The sequence below is a fragment of the Dermacentor albipictus genome, chromosome 1, assembly GCF_038994185.2.
Source record: "Dermacentor albipictus isolate Rhodes 1998 colony chromosome 1, USDA_Dalb.pri_finalv2, whole genome shotgun sequence".
Classification (NCBI taxonomy): domain Eukaryota; kingdom Metazoa; phylum Arthropoda; class Arachnida; order Ixodida; family Ixodidae; genus Dermacentor; species Dermacentor albipictus.
In genome coordinates this window covers 230,667,413-230,689,130 of record NC_091821.1, presented here as the reverse complement: position 1 = coordinate 230,689,130, position 21,718 = coordinate 230,667,413, and the positions used below count along the sequence as shown (strand labels likewise).

Sequence of the window (21,718 nt, the reverse complement as noted above, 5' to 3'; positions counted from 1 at the left end):
GTTCTTTCAGTCAATGTTATGCAGCCACTGCTTCCTGTGCAAGGCGTCACGCTTTCCTTGTGGTATCATATAAACTGCATAACCATCTTCAGGCTTCTTACTGCAGTTATATGCGCAACAGCACGGCATAGCGCTAGAACAGAGAGCCGAAACGCAGCATACAACGTTCGTAAGGCCGAGCTAAAGCACCGAGCTAGCCGAGCCGAGGAGAAAAATGGCGCGAACGAAAAAGAGAAACACAAGCACAACGCAAGATCCGCGCGTTTCCAAGGGAAACGGCAAGGAGACCAATCATCGTGCAGAAAAATCGGGCGCAAGACCGCTTCCCGCGGGGGGACGCGCAATAGGCGTGAAGTTCGCACGGCGGCGGCAGAGTTCAAAGAGTGGCGGTACTTTCAAATTATCAAGGGACTTTATTTCTCCGTATTCCTCCTCGCTCCTCAGCGTGATCTGGTGGCGAACGCATGAACTAGGCGGTACAGACGGCGCGCTTTGTTCTTCTTGCCCTCCTCCATGTTCTCGCCAGTGGGCGGGCATGAGAGCGTCATTAGAGGGAGTCCGGACGTGCAATTCGTTGTTTTATTGCGATAGCAATTACATGCACACGTCAAGCGCATTTCTGCCGTGGGCGTGGCCGTGAGGTTCCATATAAAGTACAAGGGCGATAATACCGTGACGGCGCGCCCTACGCTGTATGTGCGAGTGAAAGCCTGCGAGGGGAGCCGAGGATCAGGGCTCAATCTCGCACGCGCGAGAGAGACAAAAGCGGGGACGAAACGCGCAGTCTTCCGTAGCGCGCGAGGCACCCAACGTTGCGAGGCACCGAGTGGCCGCGTTCTACTCCGGCTGCAACTGCGCATGTGGCGGCTGCGCGCGGTCGCATTTTGAGAGCGATCTGCAGATCTGAGTTGGGAGCAGAATTTAGGTGCGTCGGCGGCTCATAGCTTTGTGCGTGCTGTGTTGCCGGCGCTCACTTTGCGCTGAAGCGATGCACAGCACGAATGCCACTTCGCTCGCTGCTGCTGCCGCGTTTCCTCACGCCAGCGTGGTTCCGCGGTCATCGAGGGAGATGTGTTCATGTTTGCTTGTGAGCGTGTGACATCATGCTTGTTAATTTAACTACTGTGCCTATGTTTAAAAGTTTAAATGGCCGATAAAACTACTATCCTCACTATTTATAGCTGCCCACTAATTTGCTATCGCAACCGATGCTGCGCTTTTTGGGCGAAACTGCTACTTTTGTTCTGGAGCATTCACATTTCAACTGAGAATTTCGTTTTTTGACATAGACTGCAATTGGTCCACGTGCTAACCGCTGTTAGATATGGCGCCATTTCCTGAGGCTACTTCGAGTTCCCCAAACCACTTCGAATTGCAGCACAGCTAATTGAGGAATGCAAAAGCAGGAAAGCACATTCCAGAGGAGCGGACGAGCCAACAAGTTTGTAAGCTGCGGTAGCTATTCTCTGCTTGACTCTTCCAGAAAGCGAGGGGATAGCACGGCATTGTTGGAAGTGAAGTGGGTGCCAAACCAAGACGGCGGTAATGCGCCGTGACAGCCAGACGTACCGGGAAGGCCCAAGCGTACCTCTTCATCGCCTTTGAAGAAGACAATTGCTACCGCTGAGGGCCCGCAGCACCGGGATCAAGTGATCAAGAGAGGAGGACCAGGCGCCGACTCTCTTCGCCGGGTATGACACCATCGCACGGGCGCCTACCATTGGCTGAAAGTGGCGTCATCTGAGCGGACTCTCCCATTGGTCGAACATGACGCGACTTCCAGTGCTCGAAGGGTTTATAAGAAGCCTTCCAGAGAGACCAGAACATTCCCTGATTCCCTGATTCACCTCTCTCGAACTTCTTGCCGCGGGCCGCAGCGTCCGAGTTGCTGCCGGCCCGTAATGACTGTACGAATGTTACTTGACGCTCACCTCTCTGTAAATAATGTAGAATAAATACTCCCAAGTTTTGTCTTCATCGCGAAGTCCGTCCTCCAACCCCTACATCTGGTAGGCAGCGGTAGGATCGCCTCCGAATGCATCAGCTGGTGGCAGCGCTACAGATCAACCTTCGTCGAGAGAGATCCTAAGGAACCGGGAAGAGCGAAGAAGAGAGAGCCTTCGTCGAAAGAGGTCCGAAGAAACTGGGAGTAGCGAAGAAGGAGCGAGCCTTCGACCCAGGGAGTCCGGAGGAACCGGGAACAGCGGACAAATGAACCGGATGGCAGGGTGCTGCAACCGTAAGTGAGCGCGTGGTTTTTTTCCTTATGATTCGCCAGACTCAAATGTTGTGTGTTCATTTTGATAGTTCTGGGAATCGGGAGTTTGATGCACTGTGTATTTGCACAAATTAATTAAGGAAAACAGTTTTAACCACCTGTCGGGGCAGCTGCCATGGATCTTAGAAGGTTGACGAGGTTAGACTTGTTGGTGTGCGACGATTTGGGAGTTGAGGCGGACGAATGGATGAAAACGCCAGCTATCATAAAAGCGATTAACGATAGTGGCAATGATGACAAAAGCATTGAGCTTGCTTGGGAGGCGATACAGGAGCCACGGGAGCGTGTGCGACGTGTACGTTTGCGAGAGCGTCGTGAACTTAGGAGTGAGCTGAGGCGTGAACGCGAGAATGAACGGAAGCATGAGCTTCAAGAACTTGCTCTTAGGTATGAGCGTCACGAATGTGAGAATAAACGCGAACGTGAGTATCAGGAACGTAAGCTTGAGCGTGAGCAAAAGTATGAGAGAGAGAAGGCAGCACTGATCAAAGAGATACAGCATTGTGATCAGTTATTGGCACAGAGACAACGGCTGTCTGAGAATTCTGTAGGAAGTACAGAGCGAAAGAATGAGGAAGCATCTAGCAGATTTTCGCCAGAAGCCGACGAAAAGAGTAGTGCCTGTGAGGTTGGCTGCAGATTCATAGGAAAAGGGAAAAGGCTAACTGCTAACGATGCCTTAGTGGCAACAGAAGCCGTTAAAGGCCGTAGTGAGAGCGACGAGGTGCTGTGCCAACAGATGACTGTGGAGACAGCTAGGCCAGCTGCGAACAAATTGGCACAGTTACCGCGTGTGTGCGTCGCTGGTAATGTTAGCGAGCTTGCTAGCGAAGAAAAGGGTACTTCTGACCCGACAGAAGCGAGCACCCATGTAGGGCCAGATCTGCGTGCAGAAGTGAAGTGCGAACTGAGCGATGCAGTTGAGAGTAGTTCTCGGGATGGCGAGCTCCGTAGTCCACGAGAGAACAACTGCATTGTTCAGGGATCGGTGCGGCTCTCCGCCAGTCTAGATAGCCTAGATAGGGATGATTCCGTTATTAATCATTCGGACTGTGCGCGTGAGACAGCGATCGATACCGACGGGCTGTGTGCCGATGCACAGCGTGAGCTGGGCAATGTAGTAGAGGGCAGTTCGCAAGAGTGCGAGTTGCCTAACTCGAGTAAAGCCTGCTGCATTGTTCCAGGGTTGGTTGAGCTGTCCGCCAGTCGAGGCAGAGAGAATGTTGATTTAAATGAAAATCAATTAGACTGTGCGGGTAAGAGACCGATCCGGGCCGACGAAACGTGTACCGGCCAGCACGAGGCACGAGAAGGCGACATGAAAGGGAGTGCAAGGAGAAAGCGCCGTAAAAAGAAGCGCGGTAAAGACCGAAAGTCGGTCATTAATGTAGCGCCGCCAAAGATGGCGAGAATCCCAAAAGGGCAGGGCGCGAGGAAAAAGGTGCGGTCGTCAAGGACGACGTTGACGCATCCAGAATGGTCGAGCCACCGGTCAAAGGGGGACCGCGAAGAATGTTCTGCAGGGACGCGGACAAAGGGCACGAGGCTGTTAAACTCCTCGTCGTTCCGTAGTTCTTTTCATAGCTCAGCGTGCAGTTCGAAGAAACGCAAGGTGGCAGGACGAGACCAGGTGGGTAGTAGCGACGCGGTCAATCGAGCTTGTGTTGAAAGCGGGGCGCGGGGACGCAAATTGCCAGGAGACCGTAACGTCTTGGGGGAGCTGATAGTGAATCAGCCCTTTTGTTGTCTCTCGGCAGCCAGAGTAGCTTTGAGACCACGCCCACCTCGGGTACGACTCAAAAGTGAGTCAGACATAAGCGTTTGGAAAGGGAGGCCAAGAGAGCTTCCGTAGAAATGTAAGTGTTTTGTTTTTTATTTTGAGCATCGGAAGGTTTTCGCGATTTGAGACTGGGAATTCTTTCAACGTGTAAGGTATGAGCTTTGTTTATGTTTAAGAAAGCTCCGAGATTTGAAAGACGCGTTTGTGTAAACATGTAGTCTCGCGAGATGCTCATTAATAAGTAGATAGGCTTTTTTTTTTTGTGTGTGTGAGTAACCTGAGGGTCAAGGTTATCGTTGAGAGGCCTATCGTAACACGCGTGTGTGTTATTTAACCTTCTTTCTTTTTAAGTGTTTTTGAATTTTCTAAGGTTAAGCGCGTAAATTTTCAGTGAGTGCATCATTTGCACTGAGAAGCGTTCTTAGTTCCATTAGCGCGTGTCCTGTGTGGACGGAAGGAAGCAGATTTATGACTGGGTTGCTGGTGTGTTTTGAGGGCAGCCGTATTCTGACTTCTTTAGTGAGCGTGCGTGGAAAGAGTTAGTAAAAGACGCATTATTTTAAGAGTTCTGCGGAGTGTGTAAGTCCCGCGAGTTAATTTGTTCGTTTATGTCACGTGTCCTGTAGGACTTTCAGGGAAGAAACGTGAGTAAGCGTGAATGCAAAGTTTGCCTACAACGCAAGTACGCGTTCTGTTTAGTGACCACAAGGCTAGTGCGCTTGTGATTAAGTACTTGTGAGGTTGACCAGATTGTTCAGTGGCACCAATACGTGCGATAAGTACGCCACTGCGGTAGGGTTGGAAACATGCTGTTCGTGTAGTTAGGCCACTTAAGTTATGTTCGGCTGTTTTCATTTGTTGTTTGCAACGTCAACGACATTTTGTTTTGCAGCAACAATAGTACTCTGGTCTTGTCGGCAAACGAGGAGAAATGGATAGCTGTTTGGAAGGGTGGTTGGAACTGTTTTGTCAAAATTGGAGAAATAAAAGATCAAGGTTCATTTTGACTCAGTAATAGCCTGGCGAGTCAGGGGTGAAGAGCCTGCGCTTACACGTGGGGCAGTGCTGTGTTGTTTTGTTTGTTTGACGTATGTTCTCCAGGGCCCAGGATCCCGAAGTTCGTCAAACGAGGCTCGACCCCAATACCCTGCAGGTTCTATCAGCGTTCCTCATGGCCAGCGAATTGAGTTCACCGGCCATTCAGAACAACCGGGGCGAGGACGAGCTGTTAGATATGGCGCCATTTCCTGAGGCTACTTCGAGTTCCCCAAACCACTTCGAATCGCAGCACAGCTAATTGAGGAATGCAAAAGCAGGAAAGCACATTCCAGAGGAGTGGACGAGCCAACAAGTTTGTAAGCCGCGGTAGCTATTCTCTGCTTGACTCTTCCAGAAAGCGAGGGGATAGCACGGCATTGTTGGAAGTGAAGTGGGTGCCAAACCAAGACGGCGGTAATGCGCCGTGACAGCCAGACGTACCGGGAAGGCCCAAGCGTACCTCTTCATCGCCTTTGAAGAAGACAATTGCTACCGCTGAGGGCCCGCAGCACCGGGATCAAGTGATCAAGAGAGGAGGACCAGGCGCCGACTCTCTTCGCCGGGTATGACACCATCGCACGGGCGCCTACCATTGGCTGAAAGTGGCGTCATCTGAGCGGACTCTCCCATTGGTCGAACATGACGCGACTTCCAGTGCTCGAAGGGTTTATAAGAAGCCTTCCAGAGAGACCAGAACATTCCCTGATTCCCTGATTCACCTCTCTCGAACTTCTTGCCGCGGGCCGCAGCGTCCGAGTTGCTGCCGGCCCGTAATGACTGTACGAATGTTACTTGACGCTCACCTCTCTGTAAATAATGTAGAATAAATACTCCCAAGTTTTGTCTTCATCGCGAAGTCCGTCCCTCAACCCCTACACCGCACGTCAAATATATCAGCTTTAGTTTTGGTGCATGGTCTGTCTAGCAACCAAGCAGCGCAAGACCCTTTTAACAAAGCTCATGCAGCTTCCAAAGAAAGAAATTTGAGGATATTGAAGAAACTTCAAGGCGCTAAGGAATTGTTTAGAGGCATAAACCAATGCACCACATGGCAGCTTTTCAAAAATTGTTAAAAGCTTGTAGGTCATATTATTTTTGTTGCACAAAGCAAACAGAAAGACATCTTGAATCCTACAACTTAGGATAGGAAAAACTGGTCTTATGAATGCAACTATAATGAATGCAGCTTTTTACGTATATGCTTGCTAACATTGAGTACTTCTTGGCTGTGTTTTCAATTTTTCTTGGGATACTCAACTTACTAAAACCAGGCAATTTGCTGCTGTTTCTCCTTCAGCGTGGGCATCTGCTGAAGTTAGACCCGCAAAAATCACTTCATTGTAGTGGCGCCTCTTGACCAACTTCTGCTGCTTTTGCAATTCTAAGTATGCACAGTACTGCAGCTACTGCTACCTTGCAGCAGACATAGCAGTTTTAAGCTCTTTAGTGATTGGAATGTTGAGAGCTCCAAGTGCCCTCTCCACATCATCCACAATATGCTGACAAAGATACAAGACAGATTCTCCATAGAAACCTGGCAGTTCCCATTGAACCATCTGCCTAGAGTTGCCTTGTCATGGCAAAGGACAAAGAGCTTGACCACCCTCCACAGCACAGTATGCAACGAAATAAACATCACAGGCTCAGGGAAAGATCCACCAACATGAAAGTTGGTGCCCTTTTAAATAGTGTAAGACGATATCCTTGTGCAATATAGCAGAGTGTGGGTGCAGGCCAGTTGGTGACTCACGATTCATTCATGGTGGTGATTCATGATAAGCTAAAGGCTGACATTCCAGGAGCCAACAGTGTTCTGTCCATCGATGCAAAAGGTCTGTTCTACTCGGTGCCCACGATGAACTTTTTGATGCTGTTAGGGAACCGACTGACCTTGAAGGTGCTGTCAGTTCCCACAACTCTTGTGGTGTCTTCAGATACCTCTGTAGAGCTGCCGAGTTTTTTATCTTAATTTGAAAATTGTGTCCTTTGCTGATAAATTGTATGTCCAGAAGAAAGGCATATGCATTGGGTCCAGTGTCGCACCACCACTTTGTGAAATTTTCCTTGCCGCCTTTGGCTGTGGGCTGAAGCTTAAGCTGATTGATCCTTCCATTTTGAGAATCTTTAGAAAGGTAGACGATTTTTTAATCATACTAAAGCTTTCACCAGATGACAACCTTGAAGTGGCTCTCGAGAGTTTGTCAGTATTTTCCAGTTGCTCAAGCCAGTTGAACTTCACTCATGAGCTTCTGCATAATGGGTCAGTCCAATTTTTAGATTTAAATAGATTTTTTCATTCACTTACTACACTTGATGAGCCTTCGAGCCTAGCTCCAAAAAAGCATTACTGCCTTTCAATTCATCTCATTCAAAGCTTATAAAGCGAGGTATAGCTTCATCATGCTTCAGATCAGTGCTTTTAGAAATCATGTCAGCAGAAGCAGCTGTCCAGTTTTCAACTTCAAGTGGGGCATCTGGAAAAGGCGGGTTTTCCGAGCTCTTCGATTTCAGTTGCCAAATGACTGCTTGTTAAGCTTCGGAAAAAGGACTAAGAACCATCAACTTCTAATGAACAGGCTAGTAGGCAAAATATTGCAGCACTTCCTCACATACATACAGTGTCCAATAATCTTAAAAAGATTTCTAGTAGATACGGGGCTGATGTTGTCCTATCAGCACCTTGTAAACTTTTGAAGTTGTGCAGCATGGTGGCAAGGGGAACCACAGGCTCGGCCTCCTGTGAAATGAAGCGTACAAATTCACATGTACCTTGCACAACAAGTGTCATTTACAAGATTCCACTTAAATGCAGCAGATACTGTATTGGACGAACTGGTAGGTGCATTAACATTCGCTGGTGTGAGCACAAGCTTTCCCTGGGGGCTGTGGACGGTCAAACCTGGCTATTCATTTCCGTAGCTGCTTTGGCTGCTCTCTTTTGTTATCAAAGACCGAGATTATGGGCGGAAAAAATGGTCAGCTGGAAAGAGAGATTATAGAGGCAGTGGCCATGCGACGCTTTAAGGATGGCGATTGCATTAGCTCACCGTCAGTTGCAGTTTCTCAGAAAGAACTTTTGTTTCTTTCCATGTGATACATGTTCAGTGCCTCAGTAGTCTTCAGCGTTTATGTTAACATTTGTATCGCAGCCCTGCTGAAGGTCACTCTGCGTTTTTTTGGTTTTTTAATTGCTTTTCGGGCTCACACGTGTCTGATCCACATAAGCTCGGCGTTCGTTTCATTGAATCATCAGTTGTCAGTACCGCTTCGTGTTGCCCCTTTCTTCATCTCTTGTGTACCTTGCGGTAACTTCCCCAATAATGTCCTTGTGCGAGAGCTCAGTATGCTTTACTGGTACCATGCCCTATCAGTGACTGGTCATTTCCCCCAATGTGTTGGGAACATCCAACACTTTTCTTAAAGGTTTCCTTTGTAGCAATTGCTACAAATGGGTGGATGTCTGATTTTCCCTTTATTTTCTGAAACCTGCAGGCACTTGTTTGAGCTAGAACACACCTCTTATGGGTTCAGAGGGGAGATGCCTCTGGAAATATCAAAGGGCATTCATCTAGAACTTTGTCAAAGTCATGAAAAGCTCTAAATTCCATCCTGGATTGACACTTCTTTCACTAAGGCTTTGGCATCCTTGTTTATCTGTTCAGCTGTGTGGCCTATGTCCACTTTTTCCTGTAGAGTATGATTACCAGGTTTCTTGACGTTCACTCTAACCAGGCCAGTGATTACTCTCACTGAAGACAAACTGTCAGTGAAACACTGAAACAGGTAGCAACTTCCCAACAGTTCCTAAATCTCTTGAATAAACATCATTGGTTTGTCAGTAACCCATCAAGAAAAACCTAATTTCAATTAGTATCAAGGCGTGGTAAAAATACAGAACTGTAGCTGCGCAATGGCTCGACTATGCTAACATTGCCTTAGCCGGCTAGTATCACACAAAATGGAAACGAATGAGATGATGGCATTGCATAAAGCACTTGGTCGTACTTTTCTTCTTCAATGAAGCCCCTTCTCAGTGTACATGGGAGGCTGGTGTTAACAAAATCATTAAATGTGTTTTTGCGTACTATGAGGCTCAAACTATTTCATTCTAGCTTACACAAACGTGGGATCCCTTCTGCATCCCTCCACACTGCAGCTTGTCATATAGTACTGAATTCACCTCCCAGTGTTTTGCACTGTGCAGATTCACAGTGACAGGATATTGTACTGAAAGAAGCACATGTCAAGCATCGGTGAAGCATCGCAGGAAGCCACTGATCAGCACACAACTTCAAGGGGTCATACCACAACTTGTTTATTGCATTTTTTAAGCATTACATATACAAATAAAGTGCAAGTACATTTTATATTGCAATTAATTTTGACTGAGTCAACAAAAGTAAAATATGCTGATATCAACAAACCACAAATGTGCCACTGTGGTGCCGATGGAGCCACCAGCTAAGACTATTCCATTTCTCCACTTCATAAATTACAGCGCTGAACCCTAGCTGAATGATGCATTAGTGACCTATATGATGTGGTCTACAATCTGCACCCAAAGTCAACATTCGTTCAGCATTCATAAAACATTCAAAGAAGGAATGCAACAATTTTGTGATCACTTGAAGGAGTGGAAATCAAGAGGAAGTCCATGCTCTAGTAGATACTATTCCCTGTGAAAAGAAACAGCATTGCACATGCGCCACGTGTCACCCTTACCTTGAAGACAGAGCATGAGCTTGTTAAAATTGCCTTACAACCTGAGTGGGGAAGACTGCTTGACAATTAGCTCAGTGAAGGTGTGCCCACATGTAAGGCTTACTCCTTCCTTGCAGTTTGGACAACTCATGGACGAGCAAATTCCCCCCAAAGTCTAAAAGATGATCTAGCAGTGTGTGGTACCAAAGAATAATTAAAAGTAAAGTCCAATCCCATATGTTATGATGAAAAATACCAAATAAACTTGCATCAAGGTTGTGCAAATAGAACATGCTGCTTATCACTAACGTGAAAAAAGAAAGAAAGGAACTATATCCACTGTGTTCTATGTTCAATTTAAGCTATCGAATGATGAACACAACCAGATATACATGACATGGAAGTGCAAACTCAAATGGAGTCATCTTTAGTTAACTGTGCAGCAGAAAGGAAATCAACATGTAACCTAGCACTGCCTCAGCACAGAACCAGTTTTTCTTTGCTGCTTGATTCTTTACAGAGCTCGGCTGTGTTTTGTGACCAAATGCTATGTCATCTGGACAGCATCTGCTGGCATAAACCACTTGCCACATACAGAGGCCAGTTATCGCAGCTTCAACATACAAAGATGTCACTATTAGTATGATCAAGCAAATGAGCTCTACGGAACTCAAGTTGCCAATTAATTACCACATCTGATAGCTTCCTGGTGGTTGTGCCTCGTTTAGCACTTGTTCAAGGAAAATAATATTTTTAAATATACGAAGCTGTCTTTTTGAGTAACCCATGTTAGTTTCCTTTGTAAGTTATGCTACTTTCAGGTGGATGCTAAATTTTCCTTGCAGTAGCAGGATTAAAAAAAATAAAGATCAATGTTTGCTACTTAATCTTGCCAATGAGTCCTGTTAGGACGTGATGCTTTAATGTGATGAGCTACAGTTTTTGGTTGAATCAAAAATACCATGCCCACCCCAGCAAACAATGTTTTCAGTTTCTTTGGTTACCTGTAGAAATTAAAACGACAGTGTTCATGATGGCTAATCAAATTCCAATGAGATATACAAGCCCCCCAAAAAACCAGTATGTTTTTTACCAAGTAAATCTGGCACACACACATCCTCAGCAACATTAGATTTACTGTCAACAGTTCTTTAACAGGTGTATGCGACATACTTATAAGTGATTGCTAAAAGCAGAAACCTTATATAGTCAACTAACACACTAAGAATTTCTTATTTGGTTTTGTTGCCTGTCAGTGATTCACAATGTGCATAAAGAAATGGTACATTTAGGCTAACATCTGTTCTGCAAGCAATGACAAGCTTGGAAGGTCAGTTACCACCTGCTAATGTAATGAAAGACCTACAAGGGCAAAGCTTTGCAGCATACTTCACATGGGAACTGATCTACAAACATTTGTTGCTACACACTTGGAGGCACAGTGACGTACAGTAAAATTTGAGAACTAGCTATGTAACTATAACAAGCTGCTATTAACAAACGCTAGAACCACAAGCAAATGTCCTTCCCACACTAACAAGGCTAGCATTTCAAAGCTCTATGCAACAACTTTCTACTGAAGAAAGTAGTAATGACTGAGATAGCAATGACTGCAGAACATGATATTCTAGCAAGAGTGAAACATTAGGCACTAGGAAAGTTTTCAAAAATTTACAATTCACACAAAGCAATTTTACCTCTGGTGCATTCAACCAATCATGGCCACTGCAGCAGAAGAAGGAGGAAGTAAATGTCATGCATAAACATGTTTGAATTGTATGTCGCACAGAAGCTTCATTGAGAAGCAGACACATGGAGAGAAAAACTGAACTATGAACACACCAACATTAGCTTACATGTGTCAGGCTTGTCTACAAAGAGCCCAGCAGCAACATCAAGTATGAAAGTGATAATTTTACTCAGCAGCATGCACAGATTTCCTTGGCCATGAGAACGATCAATATAACTGCCTACTTGATGAATTGTGTGTCTTTACCTAACACACACAGAATCATAAATTTGTTAAACATCAGTGAACTTTTGTAAAGTACAAGGAGAAAATCTTGCACGATAACCATCAAGAGAAAAAAAAAGATTACGGTTATCCTGTGCAATTGAAACACAATGTCAAGCAAATATCACCTATGTCAGCAATGTCAGCAAAAACACCTATATGAACCTGCGTAACTCCCAACAGCTCTTTTAACTCTATGCCTGGAATGTAGCTTGCTCTCTCCGGTTGCAGCTGCACTGCCTCACACTATGAGCTGATGCTGACAGATGGCTCTGACGACAGACATCCTTACCTGCGTGAGCAGCGGCTGCTGCTGCCTCACTGCTCCATGGGTGTTTGGTTAACACACATACTGTTCACGATCTTTGCTAGGATCTACCCTGCCCTGCATTTCACAAGTGGCTGCAGCAAGGGACACTAGTGACTGACAATAGTGAAACGGAAGAAAGCGGAAACAGCAGCATGTTTTTGGCTTCTACTCCAGGCATCTTGTTAATGAGGTGCTGCAACTGTGCTCATGTAACAGGCACATGTAAAGGTGATCTGGACATCAATTTTGTGCAATGCATAAAACAAAGGTAAAGAAACCTGTTCTATACTTCCGGACAACTTTCTGTGGTTATGAAGGGAAAACTATGGAGGCAAAGCACGAACAAGTGAAAGTGCTTCTGAAAAGAGTCCCGCATTTTAATCCAGGTTAGTTTAGGGTGGGGAATACAAAACATAAACACCTTATTAGTAACAGTTAAATAAGACAGGATACACCCCTGATTGTAAAGGTTTCCTTATATTGCGGCTTTTCTCTTCCGCGTCAGGGGAAACGCGAAACCGTCACACATGGAATCTGCATTCAGCGTCTGTTTTGAGCAACGAAAAACACTGTCAAATGCTGCCGGACTACTTGGTGCAGTAACACGTGTGCAGTAGCCACATGCCTGTAACTTTCCCTTCATAGCCACAGAAAGTTGTTTGCAAGTATAGAAGCAAATCAACTTTACACTTAATAAGGACTATAGCAAGTGAAAACCAGCTTTGCTAAGACAACACAAAAGAAGAGCTGTCATACTGACATGGAAACTGAAGCAGATAGTTTAACTAATGTTGTTTTAATAGATTACAAGGCATTTTGAAGAATAGAGGACTGTCCCAAGTATTAATGCTTTAACTCCCAAAAATGAAATGTGCTAGTATGCAAGTGGTATCCAGCAATTAGTATGACCAAGGATAAATAAGAAAAAATCTGGTCTGTCTAGTGCATATTTAAGCCTGGCAATAACAATTTAAATACAGTATTTACGGTTAATGGCACTCCTGCATCGAAGTGTTAGGGCCATTATTACGTATGAAAATTCTATCTACACCAGGGAAGCAAGAGCTTGTTAATCTGAAAGTGCATAATGCACGCAGACATTTGCTTCAGTAACCAAGAAAAAAAGAAAAGAACTGTGCAAGCAACCAACACCTGGAATCAGGACTGCCAGAAAGTGCTGAATATGAAACAAGGCTTCGAAGCTGGCCACACACATAGATTCATTTCAATTTCACTATAGCATTTATGCAATAGAAGAGGCTTGCCTGTGCCCTTACACTTTATTTCAGTTTTCATTTATGTCACTCTTTTAGCTTCAGACAACTGTGATGCTTGAAGTTTTATGTGCTCGATGATAAAATATTTTGTAGAACTATTTTCATTAAATTTGGTAAGCAAGAATGGCAAACTGCATATAAAATATATTTTTTGAATAACAATAGTGCAAAAATTTGGGATGCAAAAATACTTGGGAAACTGTGTGCCCTTAAAAAATATAGAACATTGGAGGTGATGGCTTAAAAACCTATATGCTTAGACACAAAATTATAACAAGTGGCAAAAATTCTTGCCAATATCATACCATGCTTTGGCTTTAAAATCACAAGAAATAAAGGAATGTAACCACACAGAAGTACTTATATGCCTTAAGCACACGACTAACCTTAATACTTCTGCAAAAATAATGTAACAAAGAAAGAAATTAGAAATGAGAACAAGTATATAAAACTCTACTCCAGAACTATGTTGCACTCAACATAAGTAAACATGGTCAAGCACATTTATAAGGAAACTGAATATATTTAATTACTGCATACATCAAACAGCAGGGACATTCCATTGGAAAACAGATGCAAAGTTGCAGCTTTGTGGCCTTCTATAAATTACCTACCAGCCCATCTGATATGTTGAATCTTGCACACCTCTATGCCACTGCAAAGTGTGCTTTCTGTCAGGGCTTCTGTTGTGCTGACACTGCTTCAAGCATCCAAAATCACTTCTCATTGCAGTACACTTTTTGAACAGGTGCTCATCCCTCTGCATTTGGTCTATGAAGCATTTAGGTCTAACAGTATGGGCAGTAATCAAAAACTGCTTTTAACAGTGATGAGCAAAAAGTTACTTTTGCCGACTACATTTTTCGTTTCCATTTGGGTGGCAACCAGCTGCGATAATGGGTGCACCACATGTTCCAGGTGCTCAGAGAACATGTACAAAGCCTATGCTGCCAATTCCACGTGCACAGAACTGCCCTTTGAGTGCAGTCTTTTCATGTCTGGTGACCAAGCACTGGCTTGCTATGTGTGCCGTTCCTGTGGCATGTTTAATTGCAATGGCTTTTCAGATATACCTTTACATCACAATTATATATCAACTTTTCGTTACACTGTATCATTCTGCAATTTCTTGGAATTCAATATATTGGTGCTTTGCTGTAGTACTTGTGAACATACCAGGAAGTGTCCCAAGGCCATCCAAAGCTATAATATCAACAGAGCACAAACACAACAGAAAATGATGTCCATAGCAATTTTCAAATTTGCAATATAGTTGAATATTGAACAACTCTTGGATGAAGCCTTCGTATACCTTCAGGTATGTCATCTTATGCAAGAAGTTAAAATGGAAGTCCCATGAACTCGCACTCTGCATTAAAAAAAAAAAAAGCATCAAAATTATGGTCAAAAGTTGGTTTGTCAAAGCAGATTGTCTGGACTCAAGACAAAGCACACAGCAACAGGAAAACCTTTCCCTTTATCTACCCTAACACTACAACAGAGGATAAAAGTGGTGAGAAAGTGCCTACAGGCAGTGCAAGTCTTACTGCCCACTGCACCTGCCAACTTCCTAAACAGAAAAAAGGGAAAAGAAAAGGCCATCAGAGGAAGTGAAGCCTAAAAACATTTCAAACATTCACTGCTTCAAATACATACTATAAATAACAAAGTAATGACATTTTTTCATTCAAAAACAATATCACAAGTTAACAAATGTTAAAGATCCAATAGGAAAGTGGTAGGAAATCAAACATGACAGATTCACAATATATGTAGCAGAATCATGTTTTGCATAATGAATTTATATGTATATATATATATTCATTTTATTCAATTTATATTTATATATGCATGTCGATAAAGACACCAGGGTTGGTAAGTATCAAAGCAATGCTGAAAATTATGCCCATCTCAGGAGCTATGAAGTGTGAACACTGAAAAGAACAAAAATAACTGGCCACAATAGGATGAAGTCACATAGCTGGGCAAGTTGGAGAGACGAGAGCGACAGCGCCTTGGTGTCCATCTACCATTTGGGACAGGCGATCTTTTATTTCAGCTCAAGTGCTCCTTCTTCTTCAAGCTTGCAGATAAACTTGGTAACTCTGTATTGGGAAGTGGTCTGGGACCAATAGCATTTTGTCAGTGATGATTGGCATTTTGGCTGATTAGCTATCTATTAATGTGAAATCCCAAGTGAAACTACACGCAAACTTCGATGTGATGAAGACTGATATAATGAAGCAAATCTAAGATGTTTATTGCCAATATCATCATGTAACAAATGTATACTTATAACAAAAAGTGGATATACCACTTGCTTTATTTAACACTTCATGTCAGACCAAATTTCTATTTAATGAGGTTCGCCTGTATATACATTTCTCATTTACCGTAGTGTGCATTAGAGCACACTAGCAGGAATAGGTTGCCAGTACCAGAGAGAGAGAGAGAGAGTGATTTACTGGCCAGGGAATAAAGTAAGAGCTTTTTTTCACGATGATCAGGTTTCAGTCACTGCAAACACAATACAGAATGAATGCTAGAAGCATTTAATGTTTAAATAAAGAAAAAAGATAGGCACTTGAAAATAAACAGTTGCATTACATAATCAGATAAACATTTTTTTTAGAAAGACTACCAACAAATATGAAATTGAATATTGTATACATAGTTCCAATTTCTAAACAAAGTGAAATATAATGGTTACACTTAATCCGCTTGGCAAGAAAGGCTTGTTTTCCTTATTTGACACATTTAATGATGTTAACTGGATGTCAGGTCTACTGAGAAGCTTGTAAATAAGAAACAACTGAAAGGTGATTGTATCTGGTGAACCATGAGAATGACCATAATGAAAAAAAGGAACAGCATGTCACCACATACACATGGTAGAGTGTGTTTACTGAAAGGGTTAAGTGTAACACTACAGCAATGCACATAGTTTTAAAGGAACCCAAACATGATGAAATATTGGCAAAATAATAAATTACTTTGCCTTAGTCAAGACAACAAATTTGTAGGCTGCTTAAGGTGAGGCATGTTTATGTAACCATAAGGAACTTGTGCAGAATTGAATTTCTCCATGTGTTTGTTCAGGAACACACTGAAGTCTGTGCAACAACCATGATTCTCATGCAGCAGAATAATTCCGAAGGGCCTCCACTAGAATCACTTTTACTCCCTGTAGACTGCAACAATTGATAATGATGATGCCTGAAACCATATCCCTTTGAAACAGGATATCGATGGGAAATGCTGGATCAGGCCAAAAAGTAAACGGAGAAAGAAGAAAAAGCCAAAGAAGCTAGAATTCTTCTTATGTGCCTTTGGCAACACATCTGCTACAGCCATCACTCTTTTCTCAGACCAAGGCCACCACGGCATTAGATTGCTCGACCAGTTTTCTAGCCACATTTTTGCGGTTTCTACAGCATTCCAGCGGACAGGCCGCAGAAACCAAGTGCCATTGCCAGCGCATCACTTCAATTGTGGAGTCTTGAGCATGGAGTACAGCAGGCTGCAAAGCCAGGACATTCAAGGATAGCATGCTTGTTGGTCTAAACAGTGTGGCACAGAGGGCAAGCTGTGTTCAGCTCAGTAGTGAACTTGGACCTGTTGCTATGCCTTACAGTGTTGCTACACCTTAAAACAAATAAATACTCAGCAACTGCAAATAGTGGTTTTTCAAATCGAATAGCACACAGACTATTTGATTTGGATTCAAAATATGAAATATTTGCAGACCCTTAATAAACAGGCATTCTTGCAATTATAAAAAAACAAGATGCTACTTATCCTTCACTAAAAGTGCAAAGATAGATTACTTACCTGACGGGCCATGTCTACATAGGCCAAGAGCTTCTTCACTCCTATCCAGATCCTGATACAAAAAAAAAAGTGCCCATTGTCAGCTACAAAAAACTGCAACCTAATAACGCCAAACAAAATGCTATATCAAGGATTTCCCCCTTCACCTATTCACTAGTTACATCCAAAGTCCCACATCTACTTGTTCAGACCTGCTCATTTATTCAGAATATCTTGTAACATTTTAAAACATTGATATAGGCCTGTTGCGCTGCCCATGTGATGCTGCAAAAATGCCAGTTCAACAGTGCCCTCCCTGCCAAGTTTATCAATTTCGGGCAGCCCAGAACCCAAGCCCTTGCTAATGAATGTGTGGAAACGTAGCATATCTGTTTTTCTGGGTTGTATTGCAGCAGAAATTTTGGATAATTTTGTGCACGGGTAGCTTTGTCACATGAACAGTACACTGTGAAGAAAAAAATGCTATGCCTAAGCACCAAATATGCATGCGGTGCACAAGAAGTCTTAGGAACAGTTTAGACACACAACTGCTTTCGAACACAGCTGAAGCCACACAATGTTAAGCTGCAGTGAACTGTTGCAATGAGTGACCATTTGCTTTATGTGCACTAACTCAAAACCATGGCCTTGAACAATACTGCTATCAACTGATCAACCTTGTAAAAGGATGAAATCAGCAGCTAGCATTCACACCAGGACTGACCCTGTGACATGCTCTGGTACGTGTTTACAGATGCTGCTGTTAGGTAAGCCACAAACCAAGTACTGTGCACACGGCTTAGCACTAATTACACTATTTAGAACTGACACCTTTTCTAATTGAAAAATCAAGTGTGTGCAACCAAAATCCTACACATGCTATACAGTAAGTAGACTTCCAATCTACAAAACTCAGGTAAACAAGACTTTCAAATAAATGAACAGCATATCCAAGGCTGGTTGGTTTCCTTCTGTTGCAACAACAATGTATTTTGTTGAACAGAATATTTTTGTTCCACAATGAATGTCAGTGGTCATAGATTATACACTTTAATTATGCTAGCAACATTTTTCAGTTCTTTTGAATGGTCAAATTTCAGCAATACATTATTTTCAGTAAAATTAACTTCAACAACATAAAGTTTCAGTTCTTTAAAACTTTGTTTCAGTACAGTATACATTGCAAAGGTAAATAGCATTTTCTCGACTAAATCATAATAAATGCATCCAGGAACAACAGATATATTTATGACACAGCAAATATTTACTTTGCATACAGTGTAAATATTAATGCACAGGTTTCTAAATGCAGCTTAATTAACCAACAAATGTTAAGACCTATCCTATATAATAGAATTTGCAGTTTATTCTCCTATGTTATAACTGTTCAGACTGTGGATTTCAGCCCTAGTGCAATAATTTCTTCTCTGCATTTTTCTAAAATATACTGTATAGAAAATAACATAATTGTAAATAAGTGCATGTCAACCGCTTCTAAAGAGACTGCCATAAAACTATCTGAAAAAGTGGCTCTGAAGTGGCTCAAGATATTGTGCAGAGTGACTTACAGAACTGAGGTCTGTACACAACATAATGAAGGCATGAGGATGGTGCCATAATTAAGTTAGCTGGAAACAGCGCAACCATAGCTCTTAAAAAATGCTGGGACTACTATTTCAATGACTTCTGCTCATGGAAGACTTATACTTGGCCCTTTGATGGCTCTTAACAAGAACAGATTGTTTTGTGTCCGAATTCTTACATGGGTGCTCCTGATTGCATTGTTTACGAAAAGTCAAAGCTGAAAGCTGACACGTATGGGAGAAAAAAATTGAAGCAGATATGTCCAACTATCTACCTAGGTCATTTTCATCAAGGAGTGCATTATATGGCCTTGTGGCTCACTTCTACCTCCTCATGGCTGCCTGTAGAATAATCATAAGCTGCCTGTCTACAGTAGTACACTATACAAGCAGCATGTGCAAGTTTTGCATCTTTTGGTTATGTTTATCGAGCACCTTCCATCGTCATTTAGGGATGTCCAGTACCACAACAGATGCTCCTTGGAAAGCCTGAAAGGCTGCATTTCTCATAGACTGCATTGTTTTTTTATCATTAGTAGAATTTTAAGAAATCCCACGTGGCATGTAGCACAACTATACTACTTGAGCTCAATTCCTGTCAGAGACTTAGCTTATATGCACAAAAAATCAAAATTAATATTTGGCTCATTAACAAAGCTTCACTAATGAAGCTCAGAACTAATTACTTCATAAAATATATTGCAATTTATCAATTTTATGCCAGATAACTTCAAATGTCATATCCACCTGGAACAAATTTTGAGAATGACGCTAGTTTCGATATACATGCTCTCAAAGTTTGCAACAAACTGCATTCACGTTCCAGCAATATTTGAGCTTCACTGCATAAAAAGGCATTTTGTTAAAGAAAGTAGGTGCATTTTTACCACAAGTTTGACAGCACTCATCTCAAAACTGGTGCATTTCAAAATTCGCTCAAAGTGGATGTGCTTTGTGAGATCACTGGCTTCAACTGATATCTCGCAATATGTGTGCTAAAGTAATAAGTTAAAAAGTTGGTCAGCGAAATTGTTCAATAGTCAATAATGCGCGCCTCTTCAGCTAATCCATCTCAATGAGCAGATTTGTTCTATGTGCCTCGGGCAATTTTTAAAGATTCTGTTAACTAAAAAAAAAAACTGGTATATGTGGGTGACGCTAATAAATGGACAATCTATTATTGGTAGTAGTGGGTATGGCAAAATGAGATGCCTGACCTCACCAAAATCAAAGGACCACAGCTGTCATAAATACAAGTGACAGTGGTCATAGGAGAGCAGCTGCTATGTGGATGTCACTCAAAACCTTGCTTCTCTTGTAAATTCAGTTTTGTCTCTCTTCTAGGTGCATAGCATCTTTCATTTACCATTGCAACAGTGGTTCCCGTCTCATCACCATCACAACTTTTTATGCCGCCACCTCTACTGTCACAGCTTGCACAGGTGGTGGTAGCCAGCATTACTGTTGCGATCAACATGTCGCAATGACTGTCACCACTTCACCACTTCTGAGCTCAAGCCATTACTGACATTAACAATCCAGACATATAAAGGGAGCAGCCATCACTTCACTGTTTTTAGTTGGCACGAAAGAGCGGCTACCATGTGGACATTGCTGAAAGACACGTTTATTTGGATACATAGATACTTTATACAAGCGGCAAACTTTGAGGAGCAGAGTTTGACGAACAGCACACTGTTTTGGATCGCAGTTACTTTTTCAGAGACAATACATTTTTTCTTCAATTCATTTCTGCCCAAGACAGCATCCGAATGGAACCACCTCCCAGCCTCGGTCGCCAGCAATCCGGTTCATTCATCCTTTCAGACTGCTATATCTAACATTGTAAAAAGATTCACCACTCCTCTCCGTAACACCATCAGGCATTGAGAGTATTTTAAATGAATAAATAAATAAATACTGTTGCCAATTTCAAATGGTTGAGGAACTTGTCTGAATACACTTCCACAAGTACTCCACTGGTGTCCTTTCACCATCATTAGACATTGAACTGTAGCGCTGGAGACCAAACAATGACGCTATTTCATGAACAAAATTTATTTTTTGTAAAACTTGATGCAAAATTCATAACACCTTAGAACAAAATGAAAATTCAGGAGAGTTGGCAGGTATAATTATGGCACAATGAAGTTGCCATGAAAAGCGGGATCAATACGCCCTACTTTCCATATTGTCACGTGGTCGTGACGTCAAAGAACACAGTAGCAGTACTGTGAAAAGCAAAACTAGCTTTTATTGGGCGAACCTGTGCCCACAAAACAGGCTACACTTAAACCACAACGAGAGCGGCAAACACAGTCGGCGATCGGCGAAAATCTGATCAGTGGGTCAAGCGCGTCGGCTTTTATAGAGCAGTCGTCGAATGTTCCAGACTACTAATCGTTCGGACCCGCGTGCCTTCCACAAAGTTCTACACCCTTCGCGTCAGGTGATGAAATCAGATAACATAACGTTCGGCGACAACAGACAGCGGATAGAAGCATCGATAACGTTCCAGAAACTTCGGATACATACAGGCGCGTCCCACGCTGTGCGATTACATTTGTTAGGCTGCGAAACGTGGTTGCCCGATAAAAATAAGTATACGTGTAATACCCCCCTCTTAAAAAGCATCGTCCCGATGCTACAAATATAAGAGAGTGAAACACAAAAGGACACTTATTAAACATAAGTAACAAAACAACGAAAAGAAACAAAGTCCAAAGGTCAGTTACGCGAAGCCCCAAAGTTCATTAACGCTGGTAGTATGGCTTGAGTCGCACAACGTGGACTATTTCAGGTCGTGAGCGGCGCCGCTGTGATAGCGAAATGCCGTCTGGCACGACCTCATAGTCGAGCGCGCCAATACGTCAGATGATCTTGTACGGTCCAAAATAGCGACGCAAAAGCTTCTCGCTCAGTCCTCG

General features: G+C 42.9%; 1 protein-coding gene across 3 annotated transcripts in view; it reads right to left on the bottom strand.

Annotated features, from left to right (window-relative positions):
- Positions 1 to 9,386: 9,386 nt before the first annotated feature.
- LOC139054284 (vesicle-fusing ATPase 1-like) overlaps positions 9,387 to 21,718 on the bottom strand; it is a 60,463-nt gene continuing 48,131 nt past the window's right edge. For 2 of the 3 annotated variants that reach the window (XM_070531033.1, XM_070531032.1), the window contains exons 20-21: positions 17,230 to 17,281; positions 9,387 to 15,520 (exon numbers count right to left, since the gene is read on the bottom strand). In XM_070531033.1, the coding sequence (XP_070387134.1) occupies positions 15,449 to 15,520; positions 17,230 to 17,281 (124 nt within the window). In that variant the 3' untranslated portion in view covers positions 9,387 to 15,448. The remainder of the gene's footprint in view (positions 15,521 to 17,229; positions 17,282 to 21,718) is intronic. The other variant, XM_070531034.1, reaches the window with a different exon arrangement.